Source organism: Melospiza melodia, chromosome 21 (genome assembly GCF_035770615.1).
Source record: "Melospiza melodia melodia isolate bMelMel2 chromosome 21, bMelMel2.pri, whole genome shotgun sequence".
NCBI lineage: Eukaryota > Metazoa > Chordata > Aves > Passeriformes > Passerellidae > Melospiza > Melospiza melodia.
The window spans coordinates 7,533,511-7,547,531 of NC_086214.1; the positions used below are offsets into that span (position 1 = coordinate 7,533,511).

The 14,021-nt window shown below is 45.7% G+C and overlaps 1 protein-coding gene across 6 annotated transcripts in view; it reads left to right on the top strand.

Annotated features, from left to right (window-relative positions):
* The first annotated feature begins 6,297 nt into the window (after positions 1–6,297).
* The window catches only part of COL26A1 (collagen type XXVI alpha 1 chain), a 169,602-nt gene continuing 161,878 nt past the window's right edge, over positions 6,298–14,021 (top strand). For all 6 annotated transcript variants that reach the window (XM_063173885.1, XM_063173887.1, XM_063173889.1 and 3 more), the window contains exon 1: positions 6,298–6,515. In XM_063173885.1, coding sequence (XP_063029955.1) covers positions 6,364–6,515 — 152 coding nt within the window. In that variant the 5' untranslated portion in view covers positions 6,298–6,363. The remainder of the gene's footprint in view (positions 6,516–14,021) is intronic.

Here is a 14,021-nt window from a genome sequence, read left to right on the forward strand (position 1 = left end):
CCAGCTAAGAAAAGCAGACTATTGTGGTTAGTCCTTGTTGTAATGGCCCACAGAGAAAGTTCCTAGGAGATTTAAAAAAAATCAATAGAAGCTGTAAAAATATAGCTAAAACATTCAGATTTGCTGGGTGGAACACCAGTCTCCCCAGTTGCATCCACACTGGATGATTCCACATGGCAGGTAACAGTGAGGGTGTGCAGGAGCTGGGATGAGGGTGCTTATTTCCATAACCCCTTAGGTTTTGGGGGCATTTACTTGTGTATTTTGTGAGCAAGGGAGTGAGCCCACTCTCTCTTCTGTGACTTGCACAATACAGAAGGGGAACACAGACTCCCACTCATACTGGGCCCCTCAAGTCAAGCAACCTGTGTCCATGGGGAAATTGGGAGAAGTAGAAGGATTTAAGAGCCAGAGTACAAAACTGAGACAGTCTTTGCTCATGGAAGTCCTTCCTTCTCTGAGATTCAGAGAGTCCATGACTCAGGACAGGTTTTCAAATCAGCTGAACCCACTGAATCTGGATATCCTTTAGTCAGTGACTCCAATAAAAATTGCAGCCTTGTCTCTGGTAGCTGCTCCCACTGCATGTAACAAAGTACTTTGTTTTGTTGTAGAAGTTCAAGATTCTCTGTGGTCTGGAGAATTTATAATATCAGTGTTTATGTCCTGTACAGCATCAAGCAGGCAGGCAGCCCCCAGTGACTGGATGATGTTTAATGAACAGTTAATGAACAGGATCATGGTTGGGGATACAGACAGGGAGACAGACCTCCCAATGTTTTCTTTAGTGACCTCAGAGATGGAAGAGAGAGCATACTTATTAAATCTGTACATGAGGCAAAGCTGGAACTGAATGCAAGAGTTCTGGAAGGCAGGATTAAAATTTCAAGTGATCTTGACAAATTGGTGATATAATCTGAATAAAATTACATTAAACTAATTAAGGACAACTGCAGGGCACTTTGCTTTGGCAGGAATAATTTTAACTAGCAAGTACAGGATGAGGGAATGTCAGGCTAGCAGTCCTGTGGAAAAGGTAGAGAATCCCAAACTGAACAGGGATTAACAATGATGTACAGATGTCAAAAAGGGAAATCCTCAGCAGGGCAGTGGTATTCCACAGAAATATAAGTCATGGATACCATAAAATAGATGTAGGCCTCTTGGAAAATCCAGAGGAGAATACCAAAAAGAAGCAGAACTATCTAACATGGCCTGAAGAAACTGCTGTTGTTTTGTTCCTAGAAGACAAAGAATGTTATTGAAGCATTTATTAAAGTATGTTGAGGAATTCAAAGTCCCTTCAATGAGAGAAGAAATAGTTTTCTACATCCATAATGAAAAAAGTAAGCCATTAAGAGCTTAAATTACAGTAAAGCAGAATGAGGTTGGATACTAAGAAAAACTACCAGAACAGAGCACAAACAGTGAAATTTGTTTTCAGATGACCATGGAGACTTTCTATCTTGAGGTCTTTAAGAATAAGGCAGAAAAATTTGTGCCAACAATAATCTGTGTATAACAGATCTTTCCTTACTGGGAGGAGGAAGGATTAGGTAACTCTCACTATCCTTCCTGGCCACTTCTGGATGTGTTCCTACTCTGGCAGGTCTGAGTGCAATAGCCTTGGTGCTATTTCTGCCTAGTCTTTGTCACACCTGTGTGCACCCCTGCTGCATTCTGGATGATTCTGATGGATCAAGGGTGTGTCCACAAACTCCCTGTGCCTGTGCAGATCAGTGCCTGACATCAAAGGTGACATCAATCTTTTTTCCCAGGACACAATCATGCTCAGAGTATGTATAATTCCACCGGACACAGGCATTGTCTTGCTGATCAGTTGAGTCATCACATTTTCCATCTGCTGAATTATGCTTCAATCTGAGTTATTTTATCCCATGTATTACTTTATAATACCCACACAAGTGCTTCACATGAATTTTGCCATTCATGACTTCTGACTCATTTCTCATGCTGCACACAATAGCACTGTCTATCATGTTTGCTGTATGTTAAACTGCTTGTGTAAGTGAGCCTTTTTTCAATTCTATTCCTTTCTGAGTTATGATTAATTTATTCCTGGTCAAATGTAAGAAATGTCCACACAATGGCTTAGAATAAAAACTTCCATAGTCCCATAAAATCTTCAGTCTGGCTCAGGTTTGCTTTGACTCCCCAGTAACAGGCATGTTACAATAACCTTAGTGATCTTATAATTTAATTTATAGTAGAGGTCTTGAACTCTTACTGTTGCTAACCTCTTATCCATCTCTTTCAATTTTCCAATGTTTCTTAAATGTTTTGTATATCACAATGATCTAGGCATTTTGGGAAGCTAGAAGGGGTTTATCTAAATTATTTTTAGGTTTGGATGATCTTATCAATGACTTCATTCTAGCTTCAAAAGGACACTTCATAATTCTAAAGCTCCTCAAGGTTTTATCAACCAGAACAAAGCTGCTTTTCCTTTGGTCTCTTCTTAGTATCCACATGAAAAGTGCACTTGAAAAATCCTAGAGATTGCCCTTTCAAAATTTGTTTGGTATGATTCTAACAACATTGTGACTTTTCTTTTTCAGTTAATTACTGACTTTTGGAATAAAAGTGGTGCTGAAGAGTTGAGATGGCATTTCTGTTGTGGAGCTGCAGTCTGCTTATAGCTACAACAGTGCTTTTCTACTTTTTTTGTGCCACAGATCCCTCTTTTGCTGCATCATTCCAGTTTTTCCCTTTCAACTGTACTAAAATCAGACTAAACTTTGATTATTCATTTTATTCTCTCTATTTTTCACCACTTCATTTATTGATTGGCTTGCATGCAGGGTGTGTATAGTTAAATAAATTATAGATATTTTCTCAGTACAGTTTCTGATGTTTTAAGTCAGGTTTGCCCAGTGGACTGGGAAGTTGAAACACAGTCCATGTGCTCACATGATTTTTGTCCACTGGATTATCCTTCTGACATGACAGTGTAAGGCTGGCATTTGCATAGCAGGTGAGCAGGGTGCAGGAGGACAGTCCTCCAAGGATTTCTTCTTCATTACAGAGAGTTCACAGGGTTGGTAAATAAAAACCTGCCCCTTACTCTTTACTTATTTCCCCCAGTGCTGCTCTGCATTGTGGCTTTCCAGTGTGCATCTGCCCCTTTTATCTTGAACAGAATTGGTGAAATGCATCCAAATAATTTATTTAGCCCTGCTTGCCTGGGCAAATCTTTAATTAACAGGCATAAAAAGTGTAGCTTTCTATTTTAAATATATTACGTTTGGTTTATAAGAACAGGACCGTTCAGATTTCAAGGGTTTTCTTCTCAAAGCCAGTCCCTCTGATAAATTGAAGGGATTATGTTTTTGTTGGCTGTCTTTGTTACCTCCATCACTGTGTTTCCAATTTATCAACATAGTTTTGAGAAATTGTTAGAATATGTTGCACTCGTAAGCACCGTGGGGAGAAAAAATATTCATTTATTACTGCTATTGTGTTTGATTATATTACACATATCCAAAGGACTAAAATGAAATGTCATCTTTAATTCTCCCCTTACAGTAGACAATATCACCCTTTCTTCTCTCTTTCCAGAAACAGCTTGGAAGTCAATTCTTCATTTTCATTTTAGATCAGCCATACAGAATAAAAGCAAGTGTGCGTTAGGGACACAGAAATAATGGGAGGCTGGAGATGTGAGCTCTGTTTCTGGCTCTGCCTTTAGCTCTTTGCAGTCTTGAGCAAAGTCATTTGACCTCTGGTCTCCACTCTCTCAGTTCATGAAATAGGAAGACCATTTGCTTCCTACAGATGTCTCTAATAATTTCCCAGAATCATGTCTTGTCTAATCACCTGTGTTTAATATTTCCTAGGGTCTTGCAAAATCAGTGAAGGCTGAAGCAGCAAATTTTCCATGCAGCTGAAAACAAAATGCTTTTGGAAAGTTGAGACTTGAAGACTACAAAGAGCTTCTGAAGGATCTAACCCAGGCCAGGTTAGAAAGCCACTGGTGCTGTTTGGTGTTGTTAAATATTGATAAATGATCTATCTGAGCCTGTCAGGAGAAAGAAGTGTGACTGGGACAAAACCCTGAACCCTGAACCCTGCCCTCAACTCTCAGTCTGGTGCTGCAAGGAACTTTGTGCACACAGAGCTGAGGATGAGCACCTAGGTTGAGGGGAAGGGGGGTCTTAAGAACTGCTCAGTGTTTTGCTGTTCCTCTCCTTTCCTAGGTGAAGGCTGAATTTGTAGTGGTCTGTAGTCCAGCTTAGAGGGAAGAGCAGTCTCTTCTTTTACTGCCCTGCCAGGCTGAGCAGAGGTTTCCTGAGGACTGACTCTGAGCAGTGTGTCTGAAAGGCTGAACATCCCACAGTGACTTTCTGGGAGCTGTGTGCTTTTTAGGGGTGAGAGAAGGAAGGGAAAACATTCCCTTGCTGGAGGTGAGGGGAATATAAAGGGAAGAGTGCTCAGGCTGCAGGCCTGGGGATAGAGGGCCCTGTTATGTCCATCCTTCAGGCACCGAGGACTTTTTGTAAATATGTAGTGTCTGTTTCTGAGTGGGCTTGGCAGCCAGTGTTGCTGGAACAGAACTTTTAGGTCCCTTTGGGCTCAGAGAGTGCTGGTGCACTGCCTGGCCCAGCTCTTACTCTGGGGCAGCCTGGGGAGGCTGTGCTGAGCTGCAGTGCAAACTGCATCTCTGCCTCCTCGTGTGATTTGCTGCAGTGATTAATGGCAGCGGCTGTTTAAAAACCTGGTGCCTCATTTGCAGTCTAAACTTGTCTGGTTCCAGGCTCCAGCCAGGGGCTATTTATCTCTGTGTGCAGGCTCTGGAGGTGGGCACTGTGGGGGCAGGGGTAGCTGCTCACCTGTGGCTGGGGCAAATGGCAGATACAGGATACTGCATTTTCCCAGGGTCTTGTAGGGAACTTTTTTTCAGCTGCAGCATCTTGCAGGGATTGTATTGCCCTTGAGGGAAGAGGGTCTCTACCTTTGAAGAGCCCCGTGGGGAGGCCCTGGGCCCCTAGAATACCCCAGCAAGAGACTTGATTTCAGTGGTACATCAGAGCTGTCTTTGGCTCACTGCACAGTGAAGGTGCAGAGTGGGTGTTGAAAGCTTGCAGGATCTGAGGGTAAAAAATTTAGAAAGACAGTTGTGTCATCTTAAAAATTAAATCCCTTCTTGAGGTGTTTGGTGCAGAGAAGTTGCTTGCCTAATCAGTGAGCTGCAACAGCCCAGGTTCCTCTGGAGCTGGGAAGGGGACACTGAGCCAGCAAAAGGGGTTGTGACCCTGTTGCTAAATGGGGTATGTACAAGGGTTTTAAACAGAGATTCAGCTGCTGTACTGAGGGGGAGCCTTGCTGCTGCCTGCCTTCTTGGGGTGTTACTGTTGCAAAACACCCACAAACAACTGCAAAATGTTCTTCTACAACTGCAAAAATGTTCCTCCTGCCTCTTCAAGTTCAGGTCCATCCTGATAAACCAAGGGGGTCTGTGGGAAGTGGTGGCAAAGGGAGTGCTTGTGTGTGAATCATAGGCTCATGAAGGTTGGAAATGGTCTCTAAGATCATTGAGTCCAACAGTCAACCTCACACTGTCATGTTCACCACTATGTCTCCATCTGAGTGATGCTAGAATGAGCAGGACGGTGAAAGCAAGGATCACTTTCTCACTGCTTACCATGTGAATTAAATGTCTTTAAATTATTTATTACCTATTTTATCTGTGTAACTTCTGCAGCAGAAGTTATCTGTGTTAGTGGCAGCAGACACCAGCTTTGGGGTATTTTGGCAGCGAGTTCCCTTCGACCCGGCCCTCGGTTAACTGAGGAGACACATGGATTCTGCTGTGTCGGTGATGGGTTTGGGTGGGGACTGGGGCTCCCCGGGCTCTCCCTGCCCTCGGGGCGCTGCCAGCCGTGCCCGGGGCAAGGCGCAGCCCCGCGGGTTCCGTGTCCCGCGGGAGCGCGGCTCGTCGGGAGCCCCTCGGCAGCGGGGTCTGCCGCGAGGCCTGGCAAGGGTTAACGCCGAAGCCCCACGCCCCCTTTGACGGAGTCGGGCCAACCTCGCCAAATTTGAAAAGGCATCCGGGGCTGAGTGTGCGCCCTGGGAGCATCGAGCCGCGCTGGCCCCGGACCCCCTGCGCGGGCAGCAGCCGCAGCCGCCGGGGCTCGGCTTGCCGAGGGTCGGGGCTTCCCTTTGGCAGGCGGAGCGGCCATCCCCTGTGCCCGGCACCCCTGCCCCTGCTCCCCGCTCCCGGGGCTCCTCCGTGCCGCGGGATCCCGCCGTGACCCCGGCCGGGGGAGCGCGGTGTGGCCCTGCGCCTGCCGTGCGGTGTGAGAGGGAAGGGGGAGGCGGTAGGAAAACCCCGTTCTTGCAAAAATGCAGCTCGCTCTTTTCTTGTCCTGGTGCTGCTGCCTGCACGGATGCGCGCTGGGCACTGGCTTCCTCTATCAATTCCCAGCATCAACCCTGCAGCACAACTACCCAGAGCAGAGCTCCGGCTCGCCGGGCAGCGGCTTCGCCAGTCGCCGGTGAGTAAGAGCGGGTCCGCCTCCGGGCCAGGAGGCTGCGCCCCGCCGGTGGCCCCGGGGACAAACGGGGCAGCGGTGCCTCGGAGGGTGCAGGGGGTGCTGGGCTGCTGCCCCTCGGCCAGCCGGGCTGGGCTGGGCTGCCCGCATCCTCGGCGGGGTGCGGGACGCTCCCTACCTGCCCGCAGCAGTGTCCGCCTCCTGGGGGATCGAGGAGCTGAGCCTGGGTAAATGACACCCGCAGAGTGTCCCCAGCCCCGCGGGGAGGGGAAGGGGCTTTGCGGGGCTGAGCGTCCCTGCGCCATGCGCGGCCGGAGCAGGAAAACCTCCTGAGCCGGGACACGAGGGATGCCGGCAGAGGGAACTGTTATAGCCCTCGGCTGCGAGGAGAAACTTGTTCAGCTCAACAAAGGAAAGCCCTTAATTACAGATCTTTCTTCAAGAGCTGCAACTTCCAAGTAGCTGTTTAAAACTAAACCTCCCGCTTTTCTCCTCTCGCCCCACCCCAACCCCAATTTCTTATAAACTTAATATAAATCAGGTTTGATTTACTGTATCTTACTGCTTCAGTAGAGCAAACAATTTAGGCTTCTCCCCCTCCCCTCTGTTTTCTCTGGGTATTTCTCTAGAGGTGAAACAGCTGTTCAGATGAATGAGCTGCACTGTATAAAGCAAGAGAGTGGCTTAACCTGATTCCAGTTGTTCTTGAATTTCACTTTTTTTCTTTTTTTTTCCCCCTTGTCATTCCCTTAAGTGGGGATTTGAGATTTAATATTCAAGGCTCGTCCATCCTGTCTCTACCTCTTTTCCTCCTCCCTTGCTAATACCTAGTCTGCGTGAGTTGCGCTGCTGTGGAGGAGGGCTTCTGTTAGCCCGGCTGACTTGGGCTGGGGTTTGGGAAAAGGCTCGGACTCTGTGGATTTCCGTGGCGGATCGGACGTGCAGGGGCGGCACCAGCCCTGTGCCTTGCACGGGGCTCGCATATGGTGCGGATTTCCCCCCGGGGGGAGGTGGCTTTGTCCGCTGCGCTGTCAGACAGCCCTGGGGCTGCAGGGGGTGTGATGTTAAACTACAGCAACTGTCAAAGGGTTTGAAACGGCAGAAAATTATAGGAGAGTAATGGGATAAACCTATCCCAGCTGGATCTCTTCCAAGGTACCCCCTTCCCAAAGCATGAGCAGCAATGAGAACCACATGTCATTTGTCTTACATATCTATTAGCCTGCAGATCTTTGTTCAGAGCTACCACACTTACATGAGTGTGGACTCTGCTCACCAAAGACCTTCCCCAGCTCCCACTCTTGCACAGCTTTCCTATGCCTCAATGGTTTGGATAGCTGATGCTTTGTCAGGGGAATGTGTCTCTCTCCAAGTCTATAAAGTGTTGTGTAAAACCACATAAACCTGATCTAAACAATGATGCTGGGGAAAGCTGGTAGATTTTTTAGATTTATTTTTTATGTCTGATGGAACTTTGCCCTGGGAGACTCTCCCATTATAGTTTAATATAGAGGGGGAAGTAAAATACTGAAGGGAGGAAAAAATCACCAGTGGATGTTGTGAAAGAAAAATTCAAGTGCTCAGTTAAATATCGCACGTTGAAGCAATCTTTGTATGTTTAATTTCCCCTTGAGTGGTGAAGTTTTGTTGTTGGCAAATGTCTAACAGCTTCACTTTCTGATGGGAAAATCTGTGTGGGAAAACTTTCCCCAGCCACAGTGTTGGACTTTTGAGGGAAGTCTCCTGCTGGGTGCAGCTTCAGGTTGGGATAGCTGGACTTTTCTGGGTTTTATATGGTCCATGACAGGAGTGAGGCTTTTTGCTCTGAGTTTGACGTTGATATTGATATATAGGGGTGCAAAGCCTTTTTTAAAGGACTGATCAGATTAGTATAGATGGGTTTTTATGTTGTTCAGTGTCCCTTTTGCCATTGAAACAGGGGATCTTGGTAGCACCTGAATTATGTGTAGCAACAGCAGCTCCATCACAATGAAACTTTCTGGCCTCTGCTTTGGAGAGGCTGTGGAGGAGACAAGATGGTGGGAAGGTGACTGCTTTATACAGTGGCCATATAGTGGTATTAATGGCACTATATTGCCATTCCCACTTTCTCTTCTTCAACCTTCCCAGTGTGTGTGCTTTGTCCAGTGACTTCTGGCACTTTTCTGAGTCAAAAATAATCAGGGACAGAGCCTTGAAAGTTCCTGCTGCAGCTCCAGGTGTTGGTACATTGCAGCACACATTGATGGGATGCCTTACAGTGGACAGGTTTCCTTGATACAGGACACACCATCTTTCTGCAGTTGTCTTTTGAGGGGAGAAGTTTCTGGAGTCCTTTGTGCTGATACAGCCCTTGGTATCTAGGTTGCAGGCTGGCTCAGAGATGGGCTCCTGAAGCTGTGAGGACTGCTAACCATGTTTCCTGCCAAAAAAATAAGGCCCTGAGCACTGTAAAAACCTTAGGGTGGTGGTGGTGAAGGGAAATTTGGAGGAAAAATTATTGTTATTCACATTTTTCAAAGTAAAGCCATGGAATACTTGTTCTAGAGTAATGATGTGTTCTTTGTTTCCTTATTTTTAATGAATATTCTAGCTTCTGGTTGGCTTCAGTTGACAGGTCTTGGTTATTAGACCAAAGAAACTTGCAGTCTATCTTTGCATGTGCTTGAATTGAACTTCTGATGTGCTGCCTGAAATCCAGGCAGCAGTGTCTGCTGGCATTGTATGGACTGCAACAGCCTCTCAATTTAGCTTGAAATTCCCATTCAGTGCATGCATTTTGAACTGTGTTAAGGCAATGAATGGGAAGTGGGCCTTACTGGAAGCATAAGAATGGAGGGGCTGCCTGCCAAGGAGAAATCTTCCTCCAAGCTCTGAGAAGCTTTGCTGACTGAGTTAAGGGAAGCTTGTTCCCATGCTGGAAGTAGCTCAGTTGTCAAGGAACACTGCCTCTGTGTTAGTTGTCTTTGGGGTTGGTGTTCTCCCAACTCCTCATTCTATTTTCTTGTACTTTCTAATTAGTCACACATTGAGTCCTTGTGAACTTAATTGTGGGAGTCTGAAACTTCTGAGAATAGATGCAGGGCTTAGACCAGAAACCTCTTTGGATGAGACTTGGAGGTGGCTGATAGAAAATCCCAAAACATGAACCCAAAAGCAATGTAGGATGATAATTTTTTCACTGGGATCATTACAGTACCATCACAAAAGCCCTCTGGGGTGGATGCAAGTCCAGCTGTGGCAGTGAGGTCTTCAAAACACTCCTCAGCCTAAAAGCCTGTTAATGAACATTAGAACCATGATGTTACAACTAACAGGGCTGTACAAATAGGTATTCTTATTCACATTTTACTGATAATTGCACATTTGGTCACAATAATTCCCAGTGATCCCTACAGCAGTGATGTTTCTTGAGGATGGATATGGAGAGGAAAGTAATATCTGATAGGTGTAAGTAATTTATTGCAATATTTAGTTGGCAGAGGCTTTGACATGGAAGGCCAGGTGGCCTTTGGTCATTTCATGTTGTGACTCAAAGCACAGCCCAGGAGAGTGAGACCTGGGTCCGAGATGCTCCTCTGCCAATGGTTTACTCCATATCAGCGGGCAAATCCCTTTGCCATGGATTCCATGGAATAGTTAAACAGGCTCTGTGAGCTGCTTTGATGTGAGAATGATATTTAAACAGACATCAGCTTTCCAGTACTGCAGCTGAGAAACCCAAAGTGTTGTTGCTTGAAATATGTTGTCAATTATTCCTTGAGGCTCCCAGTTTCCTAACAGGTCACTTGGATGTCTGTCTCTCAAGATCAAGATGTCTGTGTGGACCTCTTGTAGGCAGATGTGTTCTGTCCAGAATAACTGCCTGTGTTGTGCCTGGCCCTACAGCTCCATCTGTGCTGGGCTGGAAATGACCCTCCTCAGCACAACTGCACTGAAATGTAGCAACCTCCAGCCTCTCAGGTGAGGTTTTAGTTCTTTTAAGTAACTGTGAGTGTCTTTATGTGATAGAAGCCTGTTCTTAATATTAAAAGGTCATCTATGAATAAGTATCCCTATTTATGTAGTCTGTCAGAATGCTTTCAGAGTTTTCCTGGTGGATTTTTATTAATTCTCTCTTCACTAGAGACAGATGACTTGAACTTTATTTCAGCCTCAAATCCTGAACCTCTCATGACTTTTAAGAGGGTGTGGAATATAAAACTATACATATTGGCCAAATGTGATTCTCTCTCCTTTTAGTGACAGGATCTTGCTCTCTGAGTCATTCTCTCCATCACCTAATTGTCTGCTCATTGCCTGAGGTCCCTGGTTTGCTCTGGACTGTGAGGATGTCAAGCAAACAAACTGGGATTTGTGTCACGCTGAGTCCTCTGCTCTAATTCTGCTTTGAAGTGCCCGACCCAGGTAACCAAGAGGTCAGAAGGTCTTGAGCTCATCACCAGCCCCTGGAACTCTCTGGTGTTTGTTCCCTGGGCTCTGCAGCCATATGATCTTCATCTGCCTCGTGGGGTTCAGGGCTGTGGCTTTGCAATGCAATTAGCAGTGGAGCCAATGGTAGGCTGAGGGTCTGGTGACACTGGAATGGCTTTGAAATACCAGATGTGATTGTAGCTACTGCAGTAAATTGTGTTCCTGTAGGAAATCTACTGTCCTGCCTTTCCAGCTGCTTGTGTGAAGAATTTCCCCTTAGGTAGGTTTCATTTACCAGCTCAAGGGGAAAAACAAAGGGAGCAGAAAGGCAAAACAATGGGTGCCAGTGAACTTGTGCTCCCTTTGGATAAATTAACAAATGTTTCTTTCAATAATCCTTATTTTTTAGTTTTCTCAAAGTTGAGCTTGTGAGGGTGCTAAAGTGCTGGTGGAAATAGGTTAGAAATGTCACAGCTTTGCTTGGGGAGTGGTTCTGTGACACTGGGATCACAGAATATTTACTTACATCTTAGTTTTGTTGGGCTGTGTCTTGATAAAGGGGGAAAATGAAGAATGGCTTTGAGATAACGATTAAGAACTGAAAGCAAAGATTGCTTTAGGTCTTCTGGGTCAGACTCATGGACCCTTTCCTGCATCAGACCTCCAGCATGTCTGGAAATTTCACTGATTTATAAAGCATAGATGCCTTTCCTGTAGGATTATACAAAAATTCATCCAACTGCATTTCTGAAATATACACAAAGCTCTTGACTCACTTTTAATTAGGCAGATCTAGACAGTGCTTAATGTACTTCCACTGAGGCATAATGTTTATTTAGAATCTTTGAGCATGCAGCCAGACTGTGCCAACTTAGATACCGTAAGGATTCTGTTGAGGGTAGTAGCTGCAAATTAGAAAAGAGGCAAATACTACTAATTTGGTTGCTGTCCTACATTTTTCATCTTTTTATATAGCTGAATAATACTAAATCTCTTGCTTAATGTAAATATGCACAATGTAGCACTTATTTGAATTAGAGTCCTTAATACTGCAGAAACCAGCAAGAGTAGGAGCTGTCTTATTGTTCCTTGCCTCCTTTTGTTTGGAGAAATGTTGTTTGTTGATGTGTAATTTATTACATGGTTTAGGTGCTTTGGCTGCTTTTGACAAGTAATGTTTTCCTCCCCTTGGAATTGAACAGATGTGTGAGGAGTATGTTTGGGTGAAAGTGTTGCCTGTAATGTTTAGGCCTTGCTGTTTGAAAATAGCTGAATCTTTTGGGGACGACCAACAAATAGGAAACTATTTCAGATTTCAGACTCCTCTTCCACTTCTAAAGCTGGGCAATCATATTTCTGGCAAAGAAAGAAGCCTCTTCTATCTGTCTAGAAATGGCTTTCACCCAGAGGCTCCCACAGTGGATGCCTCTGAGACAAAAGTTGAAGGCAATTTCTCAATGTTTCATGTTTGGAACAGGTCAATCTCCTCTTCCATATTGATGTGGTTTATCTGGGAAAGAGACTCTGCTACTCAAAATCATAGTAGCTGATTTGGAAACTGAGAAGAGATGCAATCTGTGAGATTCTCTTATTCAGGACTCTTCCCTTTGCCTCTGTGGTTTGCTTTGTGTCTCCTATCCATCCTCCCAGAGCTGAGTAAGGCTGTTCTTATCCAGCCACCTGCCTTTGTGCTGAGCAAACAAACCATCTGTCAAAACATTAAAGCTAAAGTGAGGTACCACTGCATAGAAGGGACCAATTCATGTCCAATATTGACATCAGGTTATGTAGTCAGATGTCTTTTTAATAAATTCCACTTTTTCTGCCCCTAGGAACTGGGTGGAAGTGATATTCTCTGCAGCATTTGTGCTGCATACAGGCATGTGTTTGCTCAGAGCATCTCAGAAATGCCAGTGCAGTGAAATCATGAGGCAGGGGAGTATTCCCTGGATGTGGTTGTGTAACCAAGTTAGACTGAGTCTGTAGAGTTAAGAACAGGTCCAGTTCTGTTTCTTCTGGATGTCCCCCCACCTCTTCTGTGTATGTGTGTGCACTCTGGAGAGGAGGTGTGTTTGTTGGACAAGACTCTTAAACTCTGATTTCCACTTTTTAATGGAATAAAAAGACCAAGGATGTGGAAAGAGTGTGCCTTGTAAAGGTAATGTAGGATGAGGTGTTTCAAGAAAGATGCCTGTTTCATGGAAGGACAGTTTTGGGGTGGACTGTGAGGAAGGGGGCACAGCAAATTCAGTCACAGGACCTGAGTACTGAGGTTCTTGGCCCTCTGTGTGAGAAATGGGAACAGGATGCCCCATCCCCTGTTGGATGTTAGAGCCATTTAGAACTAAAAAAAGGCAGCTGCATAGGTGCTAAATGAACTAAATCCTCCTTTTGCCCTCTTGGGATGACCTGGTGAGATGGAGCTGCTCAGTTAAGTCACTAACAAAACCTTATTATTTTGTGCCTGGGGTCAACCAAACCTGCTTTTTCCCTGCAGGACTTTGCTTAGCTGCTCAGGAGTGTGGTGCTGGGAGCTCTGAGCCTGGCTGGAGCTGCTGTGCTGGGTGAGGGCAGGGGCAGAGGGGCTGGGGCTGGATGAGATCACGTCTCCACGCTGGGCTCCCCTTGCCCGCGGTGCCGGTGCTTGCTGGGGTGTGGCAGCCCCGAACGGAAGGGCAGACATTTCTTTTTGCTGTGTGCTGCTTAGCCCTTATTAAACTCAGATGTTTCTAACCCCTTCCTCCAGGCTCTCATTATTGCTGTAAACACAGCAGAGCACAGGGAGCTTTTTCAAATCCTCCTTTGAGGCAGCAATGGGTGACAGCTCTCCCCACATGAATTTAACACTTCAACCCAAGGGAGGTTCTGCCTGTGTTTTCCCTAAAGAAAAAGACTTTTTCATCTGATGCCACTTCTCTTGTGCCTGCCTGGGGTTGCTTGACTTCCTGGCTTCCTTCTTGCCTGATTCTGTCTTGTGCTTCCCCAGAACCTGTCTGGTTTCTGCAACCCTGCACAGTGTTGGCTGTCTGGCTGCTTGTCTCATCACTGTATCTTGTTCAAATGTTGAGCTGTTTGCATTTTCAGTGGAAGTGAAAG